General features: G+C 34.6%; 1 protein-coding gene across 1 annotated transcript in view; it reads right to left on the bottom strand.

Moving 5' to 3' along the window:
- Positions 1 to 1,434: 1,434 nt before the first annotated feature.
- LOC119067993 (hemicentin-1-like) overlaps positions 1,435 to 25,384 on the bottom strand; it is a 130,257-nt gene continuing 106,307 nt past the window's right edge. Inside the window, exons 10-18 of the mRNA XM_037171354.1 lie at positions 22,094 to 22,253; positions 19,330 to 19,499; positions 19,064 to 19,187; positions 16,835 to 16,995; positions 16,634 to 16,775; positions 9,183 to 9,306; positions 8,363 to 8,565; positions 2,087 to 2,247; positions 1,435 to 1,687 (exon numbers count right to left, since the gene is read on the bottom strand). Coding sequence (XP_037027249.1) covers positions 1,517 to 1,687; positions 2,087 to 2,247; positions 8,363 to 8,565; positions 9,183 to 9,306; positions 16,634 to 16,775; positions 16,835 to 16,995; positions 19,064 to 19,187; positions 19,330 to 19,499; positions 22,094 to 22,253 — 1,416 coding nt within the window. The 3' untranslated portion in view covers positions 1,435 to 1,516. The remainder of the gene's footprint in view (positions 1,688 to 2,086; positions 2,248 to 8,362; positions 8,566 to 9,182; positions 9,307 to 16,633; positions 16,776 to 16,834; positions 16,996 to 19,063; positions 19,188 to 19,329; positions 19,500 to 22,093; positions 22,254 to 25,384) is intronic.

The raw sequence follows: 25,384 nt of genomic DNA, 5'->3' as shown, positions 1-25,384 counted from the left end.
GATGACATTGTACCGATAGCAGCGAATCTAGGTCAGGCTCAGCTTATGCTACAACAGTTAAGTGAAGAGGCAAACAAAGTTGGCCTCAAGATGAACTTATCGAAAACAAAAGTCATGACCAACATCGGGGACGATAGAGAAATCAAAATTGGTGACACTGTCATTGAACGAGTCGACAGCTACGTATATCTAGGACATAAGCTGAAGTTAGGTCTGGACAACCAAACTGCAGAAATAAGACGTAGGATTGGTCTTGCATGGGCAGCGTTCGGAAAACTCAGACTAATTTTCAAAAGCAAAATGAATAATAGTCTGAAACGCAAAGTTTTCGACACTTGTGTCCTTCCAGTGCTCACTTATGGAGCGGAAACGTTAACTTTAACGAAAGCATCCGAAGAAAAATTGAGAGTGACACAAAGAGCCATGGAACGGAGTATGCTTGGAATAACACTCAGAGACAGAATGACGAATCAATGGATTCGACAACAAACCAGGGTCGTTGATGTCATGGAAAGAATAGCATCTCTGAAATGGAGCTGGGCGGGACATATTGCAAGAAGGACAGACGAACGTTGGACCAAAAAGATCATGAACTGGCGACCATATAAAAGACGAGCTATAGGTAGACCACCAGAGAGATGGACAAACGGAATTAAGAATATTGCAGGTACAAACTGGCAGCAAATGGCAATGGATCGTACGAAATGGAAACAAGTTGGAGAGGCCTACATCCAGCAGTGGATAGAAACAGGCTGAAAAAGAAGAAGAAGAAGAAGATGTTCGATAATTCCTATCGACTGATAATGGTAAATATCGACCGACTATCTGTAAATATCGACCAATAATCGGTAAATAGTGACTGATAATTCTGATTATCAATCGATATCTATCGATTATCGATAAAACATTCTATTGATATAGTATCGATTATTTGGAAGTTTTATCATCGACTGATGATATTTTTCAATGAACATGCCTAGTAAATGGGTGATAATGGTTTTGCAAGAAATATTATTACTCGACGTTTTATAACGTTTGCCTATAGCTTATAAACAGCGTATTGCTGCAATGAATTATAAAGAGACTCATTATAGCAAACACTCAGCATTCGTTTATACTATATATACACGTCCCTTTAATACTTCATTGAGTCAATAATCTACTATTACAGTATTTTGGTTATCGTCCATTTTCCTTTCAATAGTAGATTACGTTCTTGTTTGGAACTTTTTATTTTGCCAAGTGTGTGGCCTGCAACCCGAGCCGAAGTCAAGTGCTGCAATCACACAAGACAAACTATAAAGTACCAAACAATAACGTAAGTTTTTTTTTACTCACTCAGCCCCTGAGAAAATGTAGTTTGCACGTTTATGTCAATGAAATAATGACTTATTTTCCGGCGGCGGTGCAGTGATTAAAAATATTTTTACTTTCTCTTTGGTCAGTCAAAATTAACTTACTCTAAATATTTTATCAAATATCGTGTGAACGCGAGCGTATTTTGAGCCGGTGTTTATTATATACAGCTTTCTTGTATTCGGTTCGACATTGTCACAACTTCTGGTCGTAATCGGTACTCACATAATGATGATGTCACCAATTGGATATTCGGATTATGTAACGTAGCACCGAGTGGATTGCATGTCGTTATACTTTTATTGCCACTTCTGCTGAGAGTTGCATAGCTCTGCCATATACAAAAAAAGAAGATAGTTAATGTGGAAAGGCGAATGTTAAATTGAAAACGATTTTTCTTGCTAAGTGTGGTAACATGTCGGTACAAACAATACTCCAATTCCCCGGAGAACGCGTTTTACGCTCATGTCAATGTCCTCGTTTTCCGGTGGACAATGAGTAAGAGTAGATTACAGCAGAGCCTATGTCTTTGGCTCACACGCCGCAAACATCGCACATATGTATTACTCATTTACATAGGCTCTGCGTTGATCTACTATTACTTCATTAGTTTGACCATTGTATTTTACTAGATAGATTGTAATAGCCAGTACTCATTGCCTAATTTTAATGTCGATAACAAATAACACGTAGACAGAGATCAATGCCTAATTTTGTCATCTATACTTACAATTTGTTTGCTGGATTGAGTTTTGTCATGATGTACTTTGCTAGAATAACTTCTTATTGAGCCAGAATCAGGTGCATCGGATATGGTATCTTTTTGAATGAATCGAATGGATGGACTTCGAAATAGCGGTGTTGGAAGTTGTGACTTGAGAGGTCGGCGTTCTGCAAATACAAAGAGAAGAATCGTTTTCAGTCATTGTTATTTGAGTCTATATGTATATGACGGCATTGTGAGCGTATAACGCGAATCAAGTTTGAATCGTTGTCGTTGGATTTTAGTCAGGAACTTAAATATTTCATTCGAACATTTCTCATTTTACACTTACTGCTTTGCCCATGTAAAAGATCCATTCGTATCTAAAAGCTACTTATTACTGCCAGTGGACCGTTTTTTCTTAATTCACCTGAGTGGCAAACCACTAAAAAACAAGGCATCAGAACAGTCGGAGCGTTTGCTGCGACTTAGCCCCGTACGACCCGTAATCCTATTTCGTTCGTAACCATAATACGTCCGTAGCCGTAATACGCCCGGAACCCTAATACGTCACAAATCTCTAATGCGTCTGTTACCAAAATGCTAGTCAAGTTGGGTATGATCACTGAAAGTGTTCATTTTTTAAATTGCGCATAGCGCAATTACGAAAGCCCGTACGACGTACCACTCAAACAAAACCAACAATTTACGACATTATGTTAGAAACCCAAAATTTTTTGCTAACTTTCCATTCGGTATTCAATTATCTCTCAAATGAAACAAAAACTAGCAAAATCGGTTGAGATTTACTCGATTTATGTGCAAAAAACACTTAGGGCCGAGTAGCGGCCTCAGTCCAAGGACCTAATTCTAGAAATTTTTCCACAACACGCTATTTAGTGTGCAAGTACTTCTCAGATTTTACAAAAATTGGCGATTTATATCGATTTTAATAAAATCCAATATGGCCGTCGGCAGCCATTTTGTTAGGAAACCGGAAATATTAGTAATTAGTAAATATTAGACAACGACAAATAGTGAATAGTGGCTACTCGCTTTGCATTCCACATCGTTGAAATCAATGTGTTTTACCGATAATGTACCGATAACCTTGTAAATGTTACCATAATCGGTTGGTACAATTGACTACTTATATTGGTACTCAGAAACATCGATATCGGTTATTTATTTATCGTTTAAGTGAACATCGATATCGGTAGTTTATTATCAGTGAAAATGACGTAAGTCCTTCTGTCTACTACAAAATATCGCTGATACTTTCTGCGCCTGTACGCAAAAGTTTTATCAACAACAAATTTTAGAAAGAAAATTGTTTAAAAAAAATTGCGTCACAAAGTGGCAGATGATTCGGCTGTATTACGGTTGTTTCCTCAACATCTTCCACTTTCGACAACAACCAATGCTTACGGTGTTGTAAACAAAGCTCGATCCCGGATAAAATAAAAATTCCATTTGAACGAAACAATAATTTTCCGACAGCATTCTCCTGATTCGTTTATACGATTTAATAAATGTACCATGTCCCCGTCAGAAGCATTAAATAAACTTATACTTTAAATTTTAATGTGAGTTTTATCCATATCATTTTCATGTGGACGTCCGAATTAAATTTTCAACACGTGACGCTTCTCATCTTTCTTTTACCAATGTCTGGTGCAAATAGATGACTATAATGCTCTATCGTGCAATGACAAAGTTTTGAAAATTTAGTCCGGCAGAGGTTGTCATTCTTCGAAAAGCTTTTATGCAAATGGAATGAAAATCATATGAATTAACGTATAGCTCTTTTTCCAGTGGAAATTTTTTTTAGTTAAAAGTTTCGATAGCTTCCAATAAGAAATTTCGAGATGTGGAGAAAAACTTCAAATTCGAACTGCATTTGACACATATACAAATATCATCATCTCGATGCATATTTCTACAGCGAAAGTTTTCACTCACTTAAGAGCATTTAGTATTGTTCAGTTTTTAGCCCCGTACGAAGTACAAAGGGGCTTATAGGATTACGATGCCGTGTATAATTGATGGAATTCGAAGCAGACGGTAAGGCCAAAGTGTTTGCCTATGTTCATAGATGACGAATCCGCAATAAAAATTTTGTCCGTCCGTCTGCCCTTCTGTCCGTCACGTCGATATCTTGAGTAAATCAAATGCGATTTCAAAAAAAAGGCTGTGGCTATTCGCACGCGCGTGCGAATAGTCTACTACAGTGTGGAATGGCTATTCGCACGCGCGTGCGAATAGCCACAGTGAAAAAAAAATCCCTGAAAGATATGCGCAATTTGTAAGATGTACACATTACATAATAATTTTACTTTAACTACATTAACCGGCGCAATAGGCTTACGGTGAAAGTAGGGTGACAGACGCACTAGGGTCACGTACGCAATATATATACGGGTTTGTACGGGGCTCAGTCGCAGCAAACGCTCCGACTGTTCTGTTGGCTCGTTTGTCATATAAATAATATGCATCAGAGTTGAGAAGGAAACCCAAGCTTATATTAGTGAACTCGATTCAGAATCATAACAAAAAAAAAACATTTAGGTTGAGCCTGAGCCTCTGTTTGGCGATTGAATGCTGTGGGAGACAGGAAGCTAGTGCTTACGTCTCCGTGCACCGATTGAATTAATTTGACAGGACATGAATTGGAATTGGGCCTGTTGCGAGCGTTACAATAGTTATTTACATAACAAGGGATAAAAAGTTGAAAAGTAAAGTTTTCGTGGGAATTTTGTTGATCCGAGGCGAAGCCGAGGTCAATAAACTCACGATAACTGGACTTTTATTTTTTGCATCCCGAGTTATGTAATGGATTTCACATGCTATTGAAACCTAAACCGTTTTTTTTGTTTTGACTATAGGTGTGCAATAACGTAATAACCTACTTTCGACCCTAGGGAAAACAAAAGAATGTAAAAATAATTGTCGACCAGAACATTCACTCTTCTTCAAAATGAGATCAACGTGATTTAGTGTCAACAACAATAATAATTTGTGTGGAGCTGGGATAGGAATCGGATAAAGAAAATGTTACAATAACCGCTAATTATATTTTATCGACGTCATTTACAATATCTTCATTCAAAATGAGATTTCGGTTTCATTATAATTGAATTTAAATGTTAGAGCAACCGACCCAATCATCTTTTAAGCCCAATCAAATCAGAACAGATTGCTCTCATCTTATTGCATTTACGCTGTAAGAGGAAATTACAAATCCATCAGATCGAATATTTTCGAACAAGAGAAGATTTAACATCATCGCTATACATTTATATAACACCAACGATTTTATAGCATCACAAAACGAAGTTTCAAATACGATAACTGCATATAAATAAAAAAAAAATGTAATTTCCATTTTCTTTTTTGATTCGTTGGTTGGTAAGATCATTTCCATTAGAATATTGCTTCGACGTTTCGTGCGTTGAGCATCTTCCGTGAACATCTTTTTATGTTGAAATTGCAAGACTTGATTTGAATGTAAATCAGTCAAAAACACTCAAAATAGTAAAAGTTACGCAAGTCCCTGTGCATACTTCCAAAACAACTGATATCGCTGGAGGTGACGCATTCTGCGCTTGTACGCAAAAACTGTAACAGCAAAAATTTGACCAAAGAAATTCTAGAAACAAAATTTTACCAAAAAAATTTTGCGTCACAAAGTGGCAGATGGTTCGGACGTATTAGGACATATTCTTGCCTATTTTAAAAAATTTCTTAAAAGTACTTTCCTCAACATCTGCCACTTGTGACGCAAAATTTTTTTGGTAAAATTTTGTTTCTAGAATTTCTTTGGTCAAATTTTTGCTGTTACAGTTTTTGCGTACAAGCGCAGAATGCGTCACCTCCAGCAATATCAGTTGTTTTGGAAGTATGCACAGGGTCTTGCGTAACTTTTACTATTTTGAGTGTTTTTGACTGATATCAGTTCTTTTGGAAGAATTAGTAGATTGAAAAAAAAATTAAAAATTTAAAAAATTTAAAAAAATTAAACAAATTTAAAAAATTTAAAAAATTTGAAAAATTTGAAAATTTTGAAAAATTTGAAAAATTTGAAAAAATAAATTTTAAAAATTTTAAAAATTTTAAAAATTTTAAAAATTTTAAAAATTTAGAAAATTTTTGAAAAATTTTGAAAAATTTGAAAAATTTGAAAAAAATTTTTAAAAAATTTAAAAAATTTTGAAAATTTTTGAAAATTTTGAAAAATTTGAAAAATTTTTAAAAATTCTGAAAAATTTAAAAAATTTTGAAAAATTTGAAAAATGTAAAAAAATTTGAAAAATGTAAAAAAATTTGAAAAATTTTGAAAAATTTTGAAAAATTTGAAAAATTTTGAAAAATGTAAAAAATTTTGAAAAGTTTAAAAATTTTGAAAAATTTAAAAATTTTGAAAAATACTAAATTTAGGAAAAAAAATTGAGGCGAGCAGAGCTTACCAAATACCAAAAGCGAACAAATTTGTTTTACCATACCCATCTACACACACACTTAAAGGTGTTCTTATATGGGGCCTATATGGGAACTTCGAGGAGCCCTAGCTCCGAAACGAGGCCGGTTAGCCCCAATTTTTTTTTCTGGAATGTCTTAGAATGACGACTAGAATCTACTCCCAACAAAATCTAAAGAAGACTTTAGAAGATAGGAAACACGGACGGACGGACGGACGGACGGACGGACTAACAAAGTAACGTAGGATTTTTTCATTTCGTTTAAAGTACTGAAATTGACCAAAATGTATGGAAATGGGGCTTCTTGGAAGATTTTTTGCGTGGCCAAATTTTAAGCTGCAAGAACGTGTGATAGCTCGTTGAACTCGTACGGACGCCTAGTTTTTTGTAATGGTAATTTGGAGTCATTTGTCTTTGAATTGTAGAACTTCAATATTTGCTGTATATATGGTTCTGCAGTCTACGACAAAATTTTTTTTTTTAATTTTTTCTAGTAATAGGACTTGCGTCACGGGGGCTATGCTAACGCGCGCCCATGATGTGTACAAAGTGTCGTCTTATTTTTGATTTGTTTCTAGTTTTAATTTTTTTTACATGTTTGCGGGTCGCAAATCGGTCTTTCCATTTCATGAACTTTCGACGCCCACACAGCATGTAAAATCCATTACAAAGGTCGGAATAAAAGTTGAAAAGTTTCTTTTTCATGTGTTTATTGACCTCGGCTTCGCCTCGGATCAACGAAAGCTCTACTTATCAACTTTTTATCCCTTGTCAGGTAAATAACTATTTTTGTCAAAGTCAAAGCAGACTCGTTCGTGCTCTTGATGATTCAATGATTCATACTTTTTGCCTTCCTCAATTGCTGCAAGAGCATTTACATCTGAATGTGACAGACTCGATCATCCTTTTCGCGTTGTCCGGCAATCTCTTGCAATAATAAACTTGAGAGATGGCATTTGCTTTTATGTGTCGCGCACTTTTGAAACAAAAATTGAAATTCCTAAGTGTACCCGAGACAAAAAATCATTTTGGCGGTTCTCTTTCACACATGCATGTAATGGAACGGGATTACTAACTTAAGCTTTTCTGTATGTATAGTATGTACCTGTCACTCACATTACCTGCTCTTGCAAACACTTATCCCCAGATAAAACCGCAAAGTACGAACAACACTCACAACTCCTCTTCAACAAAGACGGAACTTCTGTGTGAAAGTTGAGCTTTCCAAGTTTGTCAATTGATAATATACGTACTGAATGGCAAAGTTTATTCAAATAAATCTGTCTTCAATGTGTTCGAAACATTATCATACGAATGAAAATAGCGGGTAAGCCGTAAAGCATCCGGTGAATATTTCTGTGAAACTATATTATAGATGCCGGTGTCGTCTGGACAATTTGGAAAATTTTAAGTGCTCGATGTAGAATTACGAGAAAAAGTCCAATGAATGAATTACAGACGTCTAATGTTTGCAAAAAATAAAATAAAATATTGGAACGTTCGTCAACTGTAAAATTGAATTGAAATTTGGTTGACATACTTTTTGCGTTTGTCATTTTTATTTTATTTTTCTGCAGAGGCACACATTGCTTTTCACCTGTCCTGCCAATTTACAATTTTATGCTCGAAACCACTTTGTGCATATATGCAGTAATGGAATCACAATCAGCAAAAGCAAACATCACCAATCATATACATTATTCAGATACCGACACACACATATCATTGACATAATACCATGGCGAATAGCCGTGGTATAGCCCCACATTTACTATCTCTATTCATCAAAAATAACATTTTGTGATATTCAAACTTTTCCACTTACCGTATTGATTCGGTATTACATCTGGATCTGTGTCATCGTCAAGCGGTTCCATAAATTGCGGTCGTTCCCGATGCAAGTCGTCAGCTGGATTCGATTTCAACGTTCCACTGAGATCTCGCACTGGCGGATTCAATTGACAGTCTGAAAGTTTCACTGGAAGCTGTATGTGGTTTTTCGTTGATTTTAGATTCGCTTCAGCATTCCTGTGTACAACAAATAATGCATTTATTGTCGTTCCGCTCTTATCCGATACGTACAAATGAATGTTTTGAGCACTCTCTACTCCTATGGATGGTTAACAGTGATGTTCATTTCACTCAAAAAAGAAATGACCAAACTGAATCTCAATTTAATTTGGAAAAACGATTGGAGAGGCAACATTACTACACGGTTAGTCAATATCGACAGTAACGGATATTGTCGTTGCGTGGACGATAATATCGTTTTTTAGACGATGATATCGTTGATAAAACGATACTGTCGTTCACAGGACGATAATATCGTTTTATGAAAGATAATATCGTTCCTGACGATATTGACAATGTAGAAATGTCCCGCCAGCAAACGATTTAGTTAATTTTTATCAGAGAAATTTCATTATTTCTCGACAATATGGTATGATTTTAACTGATCCAAGTCTAAGCCGAGAACGTGACATTTCGTGCGATTATTCACTTAGCATCGGATCACTAAACTGCACATTAGACTTTTCATCCCTACACCGCAAAAAGCATTAAAATCTGGAATTTAGCATGCATAACGATCCACATAATACGAAAAATTAAAAAAAGTGTGAATATTATTGAGGTGAAACACTTACTTGCTGTCGTATTTTCGATACAATGTAGCTAATACTATGCACACCACTGCGAAAAGAATAGCAGCAATTAATGTAAGAGAAGCTAGAATCGGCGGTAATGAGATTTTCAGTCCATTTGATTGACCTGTAAATGTAGTTGCATAGTATACCAATTATTAGTTTAGCGCAAACACATACTTGAGTTGAAATAAATATTTTTAGACCCGTACGAAGTACTGGGGTCTTATAGGTTTACGCATACGTTTGTAACACGTCGAATTGGACTCCCTGAGTAAGGGGAAACCTATTGTGGTTGTCTAGAGATGCCAAATCCGCGAAAAAAAATGTCCGTCTGTCTGTCCGTCTGTCCGTCTGTCTGTCTGCACGATAACTTGAGTAAAACGCATCCGATTTTGAAAATTCTTTTTTTTCCCGTTTGGTAATGTCAAAAGACAGGCTAAGTTCGAATATGAGTGATTTTGGATCGACCCCTCCTGAGCTGGGGCCCAATAAGTGCTTTACGGTTTTTCGAAGATATCTCCGGACATTTAAACGCTATACTCGTAAATGATACATCGAATAAAAGGTATTTACAATACCGATCGACAAAAAAAAAGTTTATGGAAATCGGATGGCCGACTCTTGAGTTAGACCCCTTGGTGTGGAACAGGCACAGGGCGGCAAGCAGTTTTTGCTTGTAGGTCGGCCACATTTGAACATATTTCGTCTGTTTTAGCTTTATTAGATAGGTATTGACCGTACCAATCAGCTACTCGGAAGTACAGTGAACGTGGAGTATTTTGTCAATATCTCGAGTAAATTTTGACCGAATTTCATGATTTTTTTTTGTTTGAAAGGTATTAACGAATGTAAAGCGTCGGTACTATTTCCGGTCTCCTAACAGGCATATAGAGCTATATAATAGCATATATTTATCTGTGAAATGTTTATTTATAGTGAAATATAGTTAAATATAGCGGTATATAGCTGTTTAAATAGGAATTTATGAAATTTGTCTTCGTACGGGGCTGTCTATATTGCCTCCGGCAATTTAGTTGTATATGATAACAAGGCAAAGAGTGGATAATGTAAGTGATTTTAAAGAAGAATAGTTTTTCAGCAGAGAAGAAAATGAAGTAAGAGAAATGAAGAGTTTCACATTAAAGGCTTTTGATACGAATAGGTGTTTCGTACGGGTCGGCGTTAGCTATGTTTTTTGACAAATATTCAAGTCTGCTTATAGATCATATTATAATAGTGATATTAGTGAGTACTGTCCTATCATAGCAAAAACACTCAAATTTTAGTAATTAAAACTTGTAGGCTAAAGTGCTCCCTACTCAATGGGTTCAGAAATAATTTTCAAACTTATTTTGACCTATAGCCTTCAGGTGGCGAAAAATCAAAAACTCAAAATTGTTCGAGTAGCGGTACATTGGACCATTCTCACCTACACAAACAAAGCTTTATCATATTTTCGCCTGGTATTTTGTTATTATACATGGGCGCGCGTTAGCATAGCGCCCGTGACGCAAGTCCTATTACTAGAAAAAATTTCAAAAAAAAATTTTTGTCGTAGACTGCAGAACCATATATACAGCAAATATTGAAGTTCCACAATTCAAATACAAATGACTCCAAATTACCATTAAAAAAAACTAGGCGTCCGTACGAGTTCAACGAGCTATCACACGTTCTTGCAGCTTAAAATTTGGCCACGCAAAAAATCTTCCAAGAAGCCCCATTTCCATACATTTTGGTCAATTTCAGTACTTTAAACGAAATGAAAAAATCCTACGTTACTTTGTTAGTCCGTCCGTCCGTCCGTCCGTGTTTCCTATCTTCTAAAGTCTTCTTTAGATTTTGTTGAAATTTTGGGAGTAGATTCTAGTCGTCATTCTAAGACATTCCAGAAAAAAAAAATTTGGGGGGAACCGGCCTTGTTTCGGAGCTAGGGCTCCTCGAAGTTCCCATATAAGCCCCATATAAGAACACCTTTAAGTGTGTGTGAGTGGATGGGTATGGTAGAACAAATTTGTTCGCTTTTGGTAAGCTCTGCTCGCCTCAAATATTTTGAAATTTTTTAAAAATTTTGAAATTTTTTCAAAATTTTTCAAAATTTTCAAAATTTTTTAAATTTTCAAAATTTTAAAAAATTTCTAAAGTTAAAATTTTTCATTTTTTTAAATTTTCAAATTTTTCAAAAATTTATAAATTTTTTCAAATTTTTCAATTTTTTCAAACTTTTCAAATTTTTCAAATTTTTCGAATTTTTAAAATTTTTCAAACTTTTAAAATTTTTTGGTCAAATTTTTACATTTTTTAAATTTTTCAATCTACTAATTCTTCCAAAAGAACTGATATCAGTCAAAAACACACAAAAGAGTAAAAGTGACGCAAGTCCATGTGCATACTTCCAAAACAACTGATATCGCTGGATGTGACGCATTCTGCGCTTGTACGCAAAAACTGTAACAGGAAAAATTTGACCAAAGAAATTCTAGAAACAAAATTTTACCAAAAAAATTTTGCGTCACAAGTGGATGTTGAGGAAAGTACTTTTAAGAAATTTTTTAAAATAGGCAAGAATACGTCCTAATACGTCCGAATCATCTGCCACTTTGTGACGCAAAATTTTTTTGGTAAAATTTTGTTTCTAGAATTTCTTTGGTCAAATTTTTCCTGTTACAGTTTTTGCGTACAAGCGCACAAGAATGCGTCACATCCAGCGATATCAGTTGTTTTGGAAGTATGCACATGGACTTGCGTCACTTTTACTCTTTTGAGTGTTTATGACTGATACTCTATACGGTCCATGCTATCATGATAAAATAAAAAAAAGTTTGGAAAAAGTAAAAACTTGTCTTTTATTTAGTATGTGACCGAAGTCGATGGTCATTTTTAAGGGCAAATTGGAAACTTCAATAATTCAAAAATAGAAGAGTTGAACCACAGTCGAATTTGTGTTGTGATGGCTCATTTTAAAGACAATTCGATAGGGAATGCAAATAAAGAAATATTTTGAAAATTATTTGTTATTTTGTTCGAGTTAGATTAACTCAAGGATATTTTGTCAAATTAAACTTCAGAAACTCAGACATTCGGAGCAGTGAAAATTAAGCATGAATTTGCTTCAGCTGTTTTTCAGCTGATCTACACATACAATCAAAACTGTTTATACTGTTGAAGCTGTAACACAATCACTTGGTGGTGGTAAAACCGTATAAAGACGTATTTGGATTGTTTGGATGGATCAGCTGCATTGCCTCTAGCTGTAGCGTTCTTAAAAAACTGCTTTTAGTATTCAATTTATGCTAGAAAATCTAACGTCTTGCTTGTCTGTATATAAAAACCAAACAGCAAGTCAACAGCTAGTCCACAAACTTTTTATGTAGCGAACGTTTAGTGACGACTACGATATGTGTTTTAGTTATATCGTTATATGCATTTACCAGTGTTGCAACGACAATTGTTTACCTTGATAATTTGCGTCATATTCAATGCACTGTTGGCATAATTCGACTTGCTAACCAGTTTACCACTGCCACTGTACGTTTGAATAATACATAAATAATTGAAAGGACGAAAAAGAATTGCTAATGGATAGCAAATGCTAATCTATCGATAAGACGATGAGAGCATATGCAGTTGGCATGAATACTACAAAGTTTTCAATAACAAGATGGCAAGAATCATTTCCACAATATATTTATGTCTACTGTGAAAGGATTTTCGTGTTATTGTTGTTGATGAATAACCTTATACAATGCATACGTCCACGTCATAGGTCTTTTGAATATATTAACAACAAAGAGTCAATTTCCAGTATCTAAAATTTAGTTAAATTTCTTTTCAAATCCATTGATTTTAATGCACAGTCATTCCCTTTTATCGAAGCAATTTATTGCAGTGTCAGACAATTTTTTTTTTATTTACACTCATTAAACGTTAATCTTGTGGGCGACCGAAAATATCAATAACCTTTTTGGAACTTCTTGCTGAATTGCCACCCAAAAAGTGGCTCTTTTTTTACCATCAGATTCAATTCAATTTGGCTGCTCAAATTTATCATCTATTATTAAACTTTTATGATTCAACTCGTGCCATCATTATTCGATAAATGGTATTCAATGAAAGTTTCAGCAAACAGAAAGAGAATATTTTTTCAATGATATTGCTTATTTAAACAAAATCTAACTTAATCCAGCCGGATATAAGTTGTTGTTGGAGTGATATAAATACATATATCTAGAATGGAGTGGCAATGATGAAAATGCACTGAAGATGATGTTATCTATAAATTGTATGCATCCGTAATGTACATATAGCCAGCCCTGTTGTTGCTGTCGCTTCACTTTATTTTATTATATTAAGTAAGACTTCGTGTTTGATGTTGCAGTGCCACAATTTGTTTCAGTGAAGCAAGCACAATATGTATAACATCACATCAATCATCGTTTCTCTCTTTCTATCCGAAACTCTTTGCATATTTTACATTTTATGTTAAGGAGACAACGAACGTACACACGTAATTTAAATTAATAACACAAGTCTTTTGTAGAAAATTTGTAGTTCATTGCAACAAATCATCGTTTATATATGGGTATACTCATTCAAAATTCACCGGTATATTAATAAAATATCCAGGAAGCAGAATTTAAGTGAACTTTACAAAAAATATTGTTGAAATGCTCATTCAGCAAAATGGGTGAAAACATTAATGTTTGGCTTTAATATACGGTTTGGCTTAAACATATTTTCAAGTTTTTTTTTTAACTTTTCGTTTTTGGAACAACGAGTCGTTCACAAACATTTCGATCATTTCGTACATAAAAAATTGCTTCTGATGTACACAAAATAGTACATTACGTCCGACGTTCCAAATTTTTAGTTTGACGAGTGGCGACATTATGGCCCTACCCAAAGGGGATGGCTGTATTTCCACTCGTAAAAATAAAAATTTAGAATCGTGGACGTACGCTATACGTAAATAGGGATGAGGCGACATAACTACACGGTCAATATCGTCAGGAACGATATTATCGTTTTTTAGACGATAGTATCGTCTAAAAAACGATAGTATCGTTCTTTGGACGATAGTATCGTTTTTTGGACGATAGTATCGTCTCAAAATCGATATTATCGTTTTTTAGACGATACTATCGTCCAAAAAAACGATATTATCGTCCAAAAAAATTTCATCCAGGACGATAATATCGTCTAAAATTATAAATTTTAAAATATTTTCAGGACGATATTATCGTTTTCTTGACGATATTAAAAAAACGATAATATCGTTTTTTTGGACGATACTATCGTTTTTTCAAAAAACGATAATATCATTTTTTTGACGATAATATCGTCCTGGATGAAAATATCCGCTGGACGATATTATCGTTATTTTCTTTTTCTGAACAAATTATCGTCCTGGGCGATAATTTTTGGGACGATAATATCGTTTTTAATTTATTTAAAATAAACATTCTAGACGATAATATCGTCCTGGGCGATATTATCGTTCTGGATGGTTGTTGAAGACGAAACACAAAATCTTGTAGATAAACACCTTTTTATAGACGGCATATAGACGGAATATATATTTATATTAGAAATTGGTTCATTTGGTTCCGTAAATTTAAATTTTATATAGAAAAATTACACAGACTAATTATGAGACGATGCGAGAAAAAAAAATTAACTCCTAAGTTCCGACACCGTTCCGGCGCCCGGCTCGCATTGCGGCCCTCCGCTTCGCTCCGGGGCAATGGGCCGGATCGCTCGGCGTGTTAAAACGCTTTTTATGTACAATCAAAGTTGGTATTCATTTCGTAAAAAGATGAATTATTTAGGGACGAACTAAACGCCTTTTTTAAACACTGATGTGTAGGTGATTTCCTCTGACAATTGTTTTTCGATATTTTGGAAGAGAATTCGGTTCTTGCTGCACCTTTGAGTAAAATTGAGTCCAATGTTACCACCCAAAACTAAACGATAATATCGCCCAGGACGATATTATCGTTTTGGACGATATTATCGTACAGAAAACGAAAATATCCATTAGATTTTCTAGAACGGTAATATCGTCCAGAAAACGATAATATCGTTTTTGAACGATAATATCGACAAGAAAACGATACTATCGTCCAGACAATATTTTAGAATTTTTCAATTTAGACGATATTATCGTCCTGGATGAAAATTTTTTGGGCGATAATATCGTTTTATTGTCGATATTATCGTTCAAAAAACGATAATATCGTTTTTGAGACGATACTATCTTCCAAAAAACGATATTATCGTTTTTTTGGACGATACTATCGTCTAAAAACGATATTATCGTTTTTTAGGCGATAGTATCGTTTTTTAGACGATAGTATCGTCCAAAAAAACGATATTATCGTTCCTGACGATATTGACGGTGTGGAAATGTCCCGCCACCGTGAATAGGCAATGTAAATGCATATTTCATATGAGCAAACCGCTATTTACATTGCCATATCACGTAAAACGATTTTATGTCTATGCCTGAGATATGAAACGAAATCGAACTAGAGACACTAGATCGCTAGTCGAGCACTAAAGTCAATATACCACCAATTAATATGTCAGCCAAGACAGCACGAAAATATTTTGTTTGTTTATCCGGAACGATAATTCCTTTTATAACAAAGGGATCATGAATTAATGTTAACAACCATCTGAGTACATACCCCGACGAATTAACTAAACGGAAGTTTCTTCTTTCCATTATCGTCGACAAGCATGAAAAAACTCATTCGAAATGCTTGCACCGTAAAAGGTATAACAGCAGCGTAAGTTAATAGCGTTATGCGTCTACATTAATGAATTAGTTTAGTTCCACCTCAGCATAAATTCAAGATGAAGAGTGCAACGTTTCTGATTGGCACCGATATTAATTACGTCGTGCATCATTAATCAGAAAAAGTAGAGTTCTACAATTTCAGTTTGTAAAATCATTTCTTAAACGCTAATCCAATAAAGGGCAGAAGATGTGTAGCACGAACAAGAAAGTGAACTCAGTGTCGTAATAAAGAGTACTCGAGTAGGGAGATCAAGAAAATGAACAGCGACTTAGTGTCATTTGGAAATTCAAATGAACTCTCAACAATTTGTCCTACATCTATACCCATAATTGCTTCGTGTATCGCACAATACATAATAATTTCACTGACGTTGGCTTGGAGGCTACACTAAAATTACACGAAACTCAACAAAAATAACAAAGTCTGTACAGCGCTGTGAAACTCTGGTTAATATCGAGCCGATTGATTTCGCATCGCTCCAGGTTTATGCGATAACTTAATCTGACAAATGAATTTTGATTTTAGCGTTTTCGTTTGAACATTATCGTTCAAAATTCTGACATACATACAGCATACAGCAAAAGTTTAAAGTTAAAAACCACAAAACACTCTCTGTGATGTAATTCTGATAAACATAATTAATATTACCTGTGAATGTTGCAATCCCTTTGAACGTAATGTCGTCAATAATTGTTGGTTCCGATCGACCTTTAGCATTTACGGCAAACATTATTATTCGGTAAGAATAATTCGGCTCCAAGTTATCAATGAAGAAAGCCACCGGCGGATGCTGTTGGAAAAAACATTGTGTTGACGCATTTTGACCGTAAAATCACTCAATTCACTTACCTCTATGCTCAAATTTCTAACTAACCGCCGATCCGATAGTTCTATCAATTCCAAGAAAAATGCTTGCGGAAGTCCGCCGTTAAACCCTTCGACACATTCCACTTGAAGTGAATCTGACGATTGATTGAAAACGGTACAGTTTTGCAGACCGAATGGTCTTCCTGCAAAAAGAAATTTTTGTCCAACTACAGTGAAGATGGAAGACTAGAATTTACTCGGCGCACCACTTTTTGAGAAAGGTCAAATTGATTATATTGTAAAGAATCAAATGCTTGGCTACATTCAATTATTTCTTAAAACATTCCAGTCCGTATACAAGAAGTTAATCAGAATCTGTATTGGTCTACGATTAGGATGTAACATTTGTTTTATACATACATGTTTATGCGGATCTCTAGTAACTCTACATGGACTGAATTACCAGAAAAACACCGCGTCAGTAAACATCTACATTACACCGAATTAAATCACATCATCAGTCAATCACACTTAAGTGACAGGCTCGGCTACCAGTGCTGAGAAAGCTAATGATTTGCATACATGTTATTGTATGACCTAGCATTAGGGACCACATACTTAACATGCATTCCGAACCACGCCTTCAAAGTATTTTATACTCAGAAGGGTTTTTGATTATTTCGCCTTAGTACCTATAGCAGTACTAAACCCACTTAACGCAGTAGTAGTAGAATACCCACAGCTCCCAACAATATATTGACCAGTTAGCTGTGTCATACACAACTGAAACAGATTTGAACCGATTTAGCCAGCTGTGTATTTGTGTACACGTCTGACCACCGATCTTTTTTCTGCGGTTGAGTTTCGAATCCTCACACTGGCAACTTAATCGAATAATGGAAAGGGAACGAGTTAACCATAACGCCATTGATGTACGTATTTAAAATAGTTGTATTGAGAAGACCCACGTTTTTACAGGTTAGATTGATGGCCTGGTCTGACCTCCTTTTCTTAACAATTTATATCTAATAAAAATTTTGTCGAAAGTAAGCAAGGGCATAATCTACTACTTTACCACATAAATTAAACTGGGAAGCAGCCGATTGGTTTGTTGAGCAAATTTGAGCTCATCACAGTGGTGTATGTAATATGTAAACTTTACCTCGCACTGTTGGAGGTATATGTAGTGAATGACATGTTTTAGTTCGTAAAATGAAAGTTTCTTTTATTAAACTTTGAAAACTGTGCCTTGAAACTTTATTCGAATTTCAACACACACATTACAAGATTAAATTTTACTTTAAGAAAGGATTATTTTATGGAAATCATAATTTTCACTTTTTTTTACACAAAATGCCACATTCTATTTTCTTTCACTTCCCTTAGGTGAACACAGGCTCTACATGCTTTTCATTTGTCCTATTATCTTGCATAATATGTCATCACTAATATGATGCACATGACAAACTTACCTAAATTCTACATAACCTTACTTGACACTGCATTAAGCTTTCCTAAAATATGTTTTTCTTATAAAAATGGAAGCAACGTTTATTGTCTACTGCACCTAACACATTATACAATCAGCAGTTAGCTGCATGTAATGCACAAATATTAATCGTTTAAATATTGTTTCCAGAATAAGACAGAGAGCATCGTATGCAAGTGTTGCCTGTGACTGTAACATTTACATGGAAAACATTAGTAGCGTTTATGTGCAGGAAGTTTCATATGTTGGAGCTTATGTGTAAATTTTCCGAGAGAGACAACTTCATGTAAAGCCCTCGGAACATATAAAAGAAGCGAGCAAGCGTAAGCTCAACATTGACTTGTCAACGTTGAGACTCGCAGAACAATTTTATTTGTTTTCAGTCCGTCACACTTAATTTGAGGGAAAAAAATCTTCGTGTAACCGTCTTAACTTTCTTCAGAAGTTTATTCAGCCAAGTCATCGCTTCAAGCCGGCATTTCGTTAAGCCTCCTGTTAACGTTGCAATGTATTGTTGGAATCATTGTATCGATTTAGTACACATCTATCTGTTACGAAAATACTATTGCCATACTCGGGTCTGTGTGTCACCTTATAATTTTAAGGTGCCATTCACAAAGCATGAACTCTAGGGTAGCAGCCGTAAGAGTACACTTCAGAAATTTGCAGGGTGCGAATAGAATTTATACTACTGCGACTATTCGTACCCGGGTGGCAGAACAATATGTACCAAAGGACAAAGTATGAAACAGAACCACTCAAACCGTTACATAATAAATTACCTGCAGCAACGATTTGAAATGTGCACGGCATTCTTTGCAGACCAATCGCGTTCCTTGCCCAGCACGAGATGGTCCCGTAATCTAAATCAGTTGTCGGCGTATAATTTAAACGAGAAAATCCGGTCTAATATCCAGAAATGAAATGATTTAAAATTAACAAACAAATAAAATAACGAAGCAAAGTTAAACAACACAGATGAAAGCCAAATAGAATGTTAAAGAAGACGAAGAAGCGGAAGCTGAAAAAATTATTTTAAAATTTTTACCTCGCTGGAATGCAGACGTGATGGCAGTTCTGTTTGCTCGCCCGACGAATTAAATGTCCAATGAAATGATTCAGCCGGTGGAGATGCATCTACCTCACATTTCAATGATAGTGTTTCGTGTTTTAATGCCCCAAGTAATTCATTTTGAAATGTTGTACATATTGGAGCATCTGCAATTGTTCAAGGGGAAAATATGCTATGCAGATCTATATGTACATTGTCGGATCCAATACACACAATCAAATGAAATGTTCAACCACAATTGTCGAATAGGCGTATTAATTGTGGTTTTGATATCTAAATTAACATTTCTGAGTTTATCATTGCTAATTTTATATACCTCTCGCCTGTTAACTGTTCTTTACAGTAGATTCAGACGTTTGGGATGTAATATTAACAATTGCTAGTAGAACTATTTCGGATTTCGGTATTCGGTGTATTGCAAAGTTGATTTTTTCAGCACTAGACCCAAGTTTTTCATACGAGCGGAGCGAAATTTTGGACTTTTCAATCTAGTTATAGGTACAGAGATCCGTCGTATTTCAATTCTCGGTGGCACAAATCATTTTGAATGTAAATTCATAAATTTCGAACATTTCATCGAGAATCTCTTACCGCGCTTTAAAGTCAGAGTGGTTACTCGGGTTACTCACAATTCGTTTTTGGGTAATTCTATTTTCTAAAACAATTAACGCACAATAATACGAAATATTTTGCATAAAGAAGGAAATGTGTGGAGCTCAAAGCAACTACCTGGTCGTATATGAAAATTTGGCGAGCAAAGATTAGCGTACATTCCCCAACACTGCGTAGGTAATTATTTCAAGGGAAAATTACATAAAATTGAGAAATTTTCTACAGCTGATCTTTTTTTCACATTTTGCCCTGCAGCATTAAAAATGTTCACACTGAAGACTTTTATTGTAAGTTTGTTCGTTTAATACTCTTGGTATAACATTATTGTCAGCTGAAGTCTTGCAGCCATACTGACCATTATAAAATTTTCTTTCAAACCGAACAACCCAATTATGAAAATTTTGCACGAGTGGGCGAACGTTCATTGTTGTTGTTATGTATACGAAATTTACAAACTTCAGGGATTCGGGTTGACTAAAAATTTGTTTCTGAACTCTTCAGTTTTTGTGTACGATTTCTTTTCATGGTGTTACCGAATACTTTTTTTTCTGTCGTCCTAATTGGGTGTTAACTATGAAACGTACTAACTATAACTTCCCGACACACATTAAGTTGCTAAAAATAGTCGAGAACAAATATTTTTCTGAACTCATTGGCGAAATGAGGAACTTTTGTTGCCTTCATGAATATGGGGTTGTAAAAATACTTATTTATGACATCGAGTGCCTGTGGCCTTATGTTTTCGAACATTATGATGCTGAGTTGCATAATGGTTAGTTATTGAGTGGAAAGTACTTTTTCATACCTATGACCCAAAGAGCACTTTTTCTCCGTCTGATATGAAAAATATTATTCGTACCACGGACTATAAGTCTTTTTTAGCGTGTGAGAGGTTTCCAGACAGAGCCGAAGGCGAAAATAGTATGTTGTGTTACAAGTCGCTCCGCTCGTAAGGAAAACTTGGGTCTAGTGCTGAAAAAATCAACATTACAATACGTGTAACACATCATGCTTTGTGCCAACCGAGAACTGAAATAGACAAGAGCACAAAAAATCATAATTTTCATTGTAAACAATCACTCTTCAAATTTGATCGATCACATAGCTTTGTGCCACCGAGAATTGAAATACGACTCTTTTCAGCACTCATTTTAGTGTTGTAAAGTGACTTATTTCAGCACCCGTTTGATGTGATATTACAACACTCAAAACAGTGTTGATATGGAATTTGTATGAGTTGTTACAGCATTCGTTTGAGAATTCCCAGTTAAACAGCTAATATTTAAACAATAAAACGTTTAACGTAAAACTGTAAAGACAGTTTAACCAAACACAGCAAACGAAATTCAGCTGTAAACCGTGAGTACAAGTAAAAAGCAACCCTATGAAACCTATCGTGACTAAAGCATTAAGCGAATACCATGTATCGGCTATTATCATACTTATTCCCTTGACTGTAAGTCATGGGTTTTACAAAAGAAAATACACCGTACGTAACACGTTCACTATGATTAAAAATGCATGGAAATGTGATGAAAAAACGTTAAATGTTAAAATTTTTCAAAAACTTTATTTTTAATCGACGAAGTATTGAAATCCTCAGCTCAAGTTCGAAAATGGGTGGTATCGGTTCCACCAACTGCGAGTAGTTCTCAAAAGAAGCCTTTTCTACTCTTTGTTAAAACGATAACTGGAGTCTTGTTATTTGATTTTGCCTGGTAAACAAAACCGAATAAACAGAACCAAAATTAAAGAGTGTGAAGTTTGCGGCCAGAGCAAAGCGAGGGCCGCAATTCACACGAGTTTAAATTTTATTGAAAACATACGTCACTTTTACCGGGGCATTTTATATACAAAGTTTCAGTATATAAAAGATTTTCATTGAAACTAAACAGAATTAAATCATAATGAGAGATTTTTTAGACCAGTCTAGTAGTTCTTCTTCTAAATGCGTTTTTGTGGCCATCAACATACAAAATTACATTTCATTGAAATAGATCAATAAATCATTGCCAACAAAAATACTATTGAGAAGCTCAGACAAACAGTCAAGGGATCTGACCCACCCAACAGGTGGGACCTAGTACTGTAACACAATTTCTTTAGTCGAATTGAGTTGTAAACTTACATCGTACACGCAATGTGACTGGATTACTAGTTCCTCTTCCTTCCGTATTTGCAGCTAAGCATGTGTAATCACCTGCTGATGCTCGTGTTACACTTTGCAATACAAGCGATTGTTCGGTTAATATAATGCCACCGCCAACATTTTGATGCAGCTCCGTTCCCTGGAATATTTGAAAATAATTATGTACGATGTAATGAAGGCATTGAGTGGTAGATTAGTAAATCGTCGTCATGCAAAGCAAAATTAGCAGAGCGAAGGAGATTACTGTAATTTGAATCGAATGAGAAACGTGATGAATTTTCGAGTATAAAAGATATGCGTCTTAACAGCCGAGAAAGTAACGTTTTCGGCCGCTTATCAACTTTCCAGCCGAGAAAGTTATGCTCCAGGACACAGCTAATTTAACATAACGCCGTTCAATGAATAAGGGTTTCATTTACAGCCAATTCAAATTTAACAGGACATCGTATTTTAAGACATCGGTGCTTTGCTGAAAAGCATACAGCGATCAAAAATTAGGTATTATCACATTTTTGTTTTATGTAGGATCTGATATTTCGTGTCCCAAGCATTCTGACAGCTGTTATATTGAATGAAATATTTGAACTTTTCCCAGTCGAAATTTTTGTCGCACACATGTAACGACTAGTTTACTGGGCAAAAGTCTAGTTCACCGGCACCCCCTAAAAGTGACTTTTGACTGCTCGAAAAAAAAAATCGACTTAGCCACAGCACACCATCGACTCTACAAGGGAGGATACTCCCCCCTTGACCCCCCTATGCGGGGGCTGCCGCCCCTCGACCCCGCTTTTTTATTTTTCAATATGTTTCACGGCCTGCGGCGCTAACTCTCACTTCAATATAATATAAATCTCGTTTCAACCTTACAATCAAGTATTATAGACTTTTCCCATACGAATATACTCGATATATACGAATATGCTCGATATATACGAATATGCTCAATATATACGAACATGCTCAATATATACGAATATGCTTGATATATTCGAATATGCTCAATATATACGAATATGCTCGATATATACACGGAAAAAAAAGATTTGGAAAGAATTGTTTGCTAGAAATATATTTATAGTTGTGACAAATATATTTATATTTGTCACAAAATTTCAGGTAATTTGCTTGTCATAATTATATTTAATTATTTGTGACAAATTATTTCAAAATATATTCGTTACAAATATATAAATATTTGTAGCAAATATGTAAATATTTGTTACAAATATATTTAATTATTTATGACGAATTATTAAAAAAATATTTGTGGCAAATAATTAAATATATTTCGGACAAATATTTATATATTTGTAACGAATATAGTTAAATATTTGCTACAAATGTTTATCTAATATATTCGCCACAAATATTTATATATTCGATACCAATTTTTTACATTAAATTGGTATTGAATATTTCTTTTTTTTTCCGTATACGAATATGCTCGATATATACGAATATGCTCGATATATACGAATATGCTCGATATATACAAATATGCTCGATATTTACGAATATGCTCGATATATACGAATATGCTCGATATATACGAATATGCTCGATATATACGAATATGCTCGATATATACGAATATACTCGATATGGATGAATATACTCGATATGGATGAATATACTCGATATGGATGAATATACTCGATATGGATGAATATACTCGATATGGATGAATATATTCGATATGAATGAATATGCTCGATATGGATGAATATACTCGATATATACGAATATGCTCGATATATACGAATATGCTCGATATATACGAATATGCTCGATATATACGAATATGCTCGATATATACGAATATGCTCGATATATACGAATATGCTCGATATATACGAATATGCTCGATATATACGAATATACTCGATATATACGAATATACTCGATATATACTAATATACTCGATATATACGAATATACTCGATATATACGAATATACTCGATATGGATGAATATACTCGATATGGATTAATATACTCGATATGGATGAATATGCTCGATATATACGAATATGCTCGATATATACGAATATGCTCGATATATACGAATATGCTCGATATATACGAATATGCTCGATATATACGAATATGCTCGATATATACGAATATACTCGATATATACGAATATACTCGACATATACGAATATACTCGATATATACTAATATACTCGATATATACGAATATACTCGATATATACGAATATACTCGATATGGATGAATATACTCGATATGGATGAATATACTCGATATGGATGAATATACTCGATATGGATGAATATACTCGATATGAATGAATATATTCGATATGAATGAATATACTCGATATATACGAATATGCTCGATATATACGAATATGCTCGATATATACGAATATGCTCGATATATACGAATATACTCGATATGGATGAATATACTCGATATGGATGAATATACTCGATATGGATGAATATACTCGATATGGATGAATATACTCGATATGGATGAATATATTCGATATGAATGAATATGCTCGATATGGATGAATATACTCGATATATACGAATATGCTCGATATATACGAATATGCTCGATATATACGAATATGCTCGATATATACGAATATGCTCGATATATACGAATATGCTCGATATATACGAATATACTCGATATATACGAATATACTCGATATATACTAATATACTCGATATATACGAATATACTCGATATATACGAATATACTCGATATGGATGAATATACTCGATATGGATTAATATACTCGATATGGATGAATATGCTCGATATATACGAATATGCTCGATATATACGAATATGCTCGATATATACGAATATGCTCGATATATACGAATATGCTCGATATATACGAATATGCTCGATATATACGAATATACTCGATATATACGAATATACTCGACATATACGAATATACTCGATATATACTAATATACTCGATATATACGAATATACTCGATATATACGAATATACTCGATATGGATGAATATACTCGATATGGATGAATATACTCGATATGGATGAATATACTCGATATGGATGAATATACTCGATATGAATGAATATATTCGATATGAATGAATATACTCGATATATACGAATATGCTCGATATATACGAATATGCTCGATATATACGAATATACTCGATATGGATGAATATACTCGATATGGATGAATATACTCGATATGGATTAATATACTCGATATGGATGAATATACTCGATATGGATGAATATACTC

This window comes from Bradysia coprophila (genome assembly GCF_014529535.1).
Source record: "Bradysia coprophila strain Holo2 chromosome X unlocalized genomic scaffold, BU_Bcop_v1 contig_132, whole genome shotgun sequence".
Taxonomy (NCBI): domain Eukaryota; kingdom Metazoa; phylum Arthropoda; class Insecta; order Diptera; family Sciaridae; genus Bradysia; species Bradysia coprophila.
The sequence above is the reverse complement of the archived record's forward strand: the minus strand, read 5'-3'. Positions and strand labels throughout refer to the sequence as shown.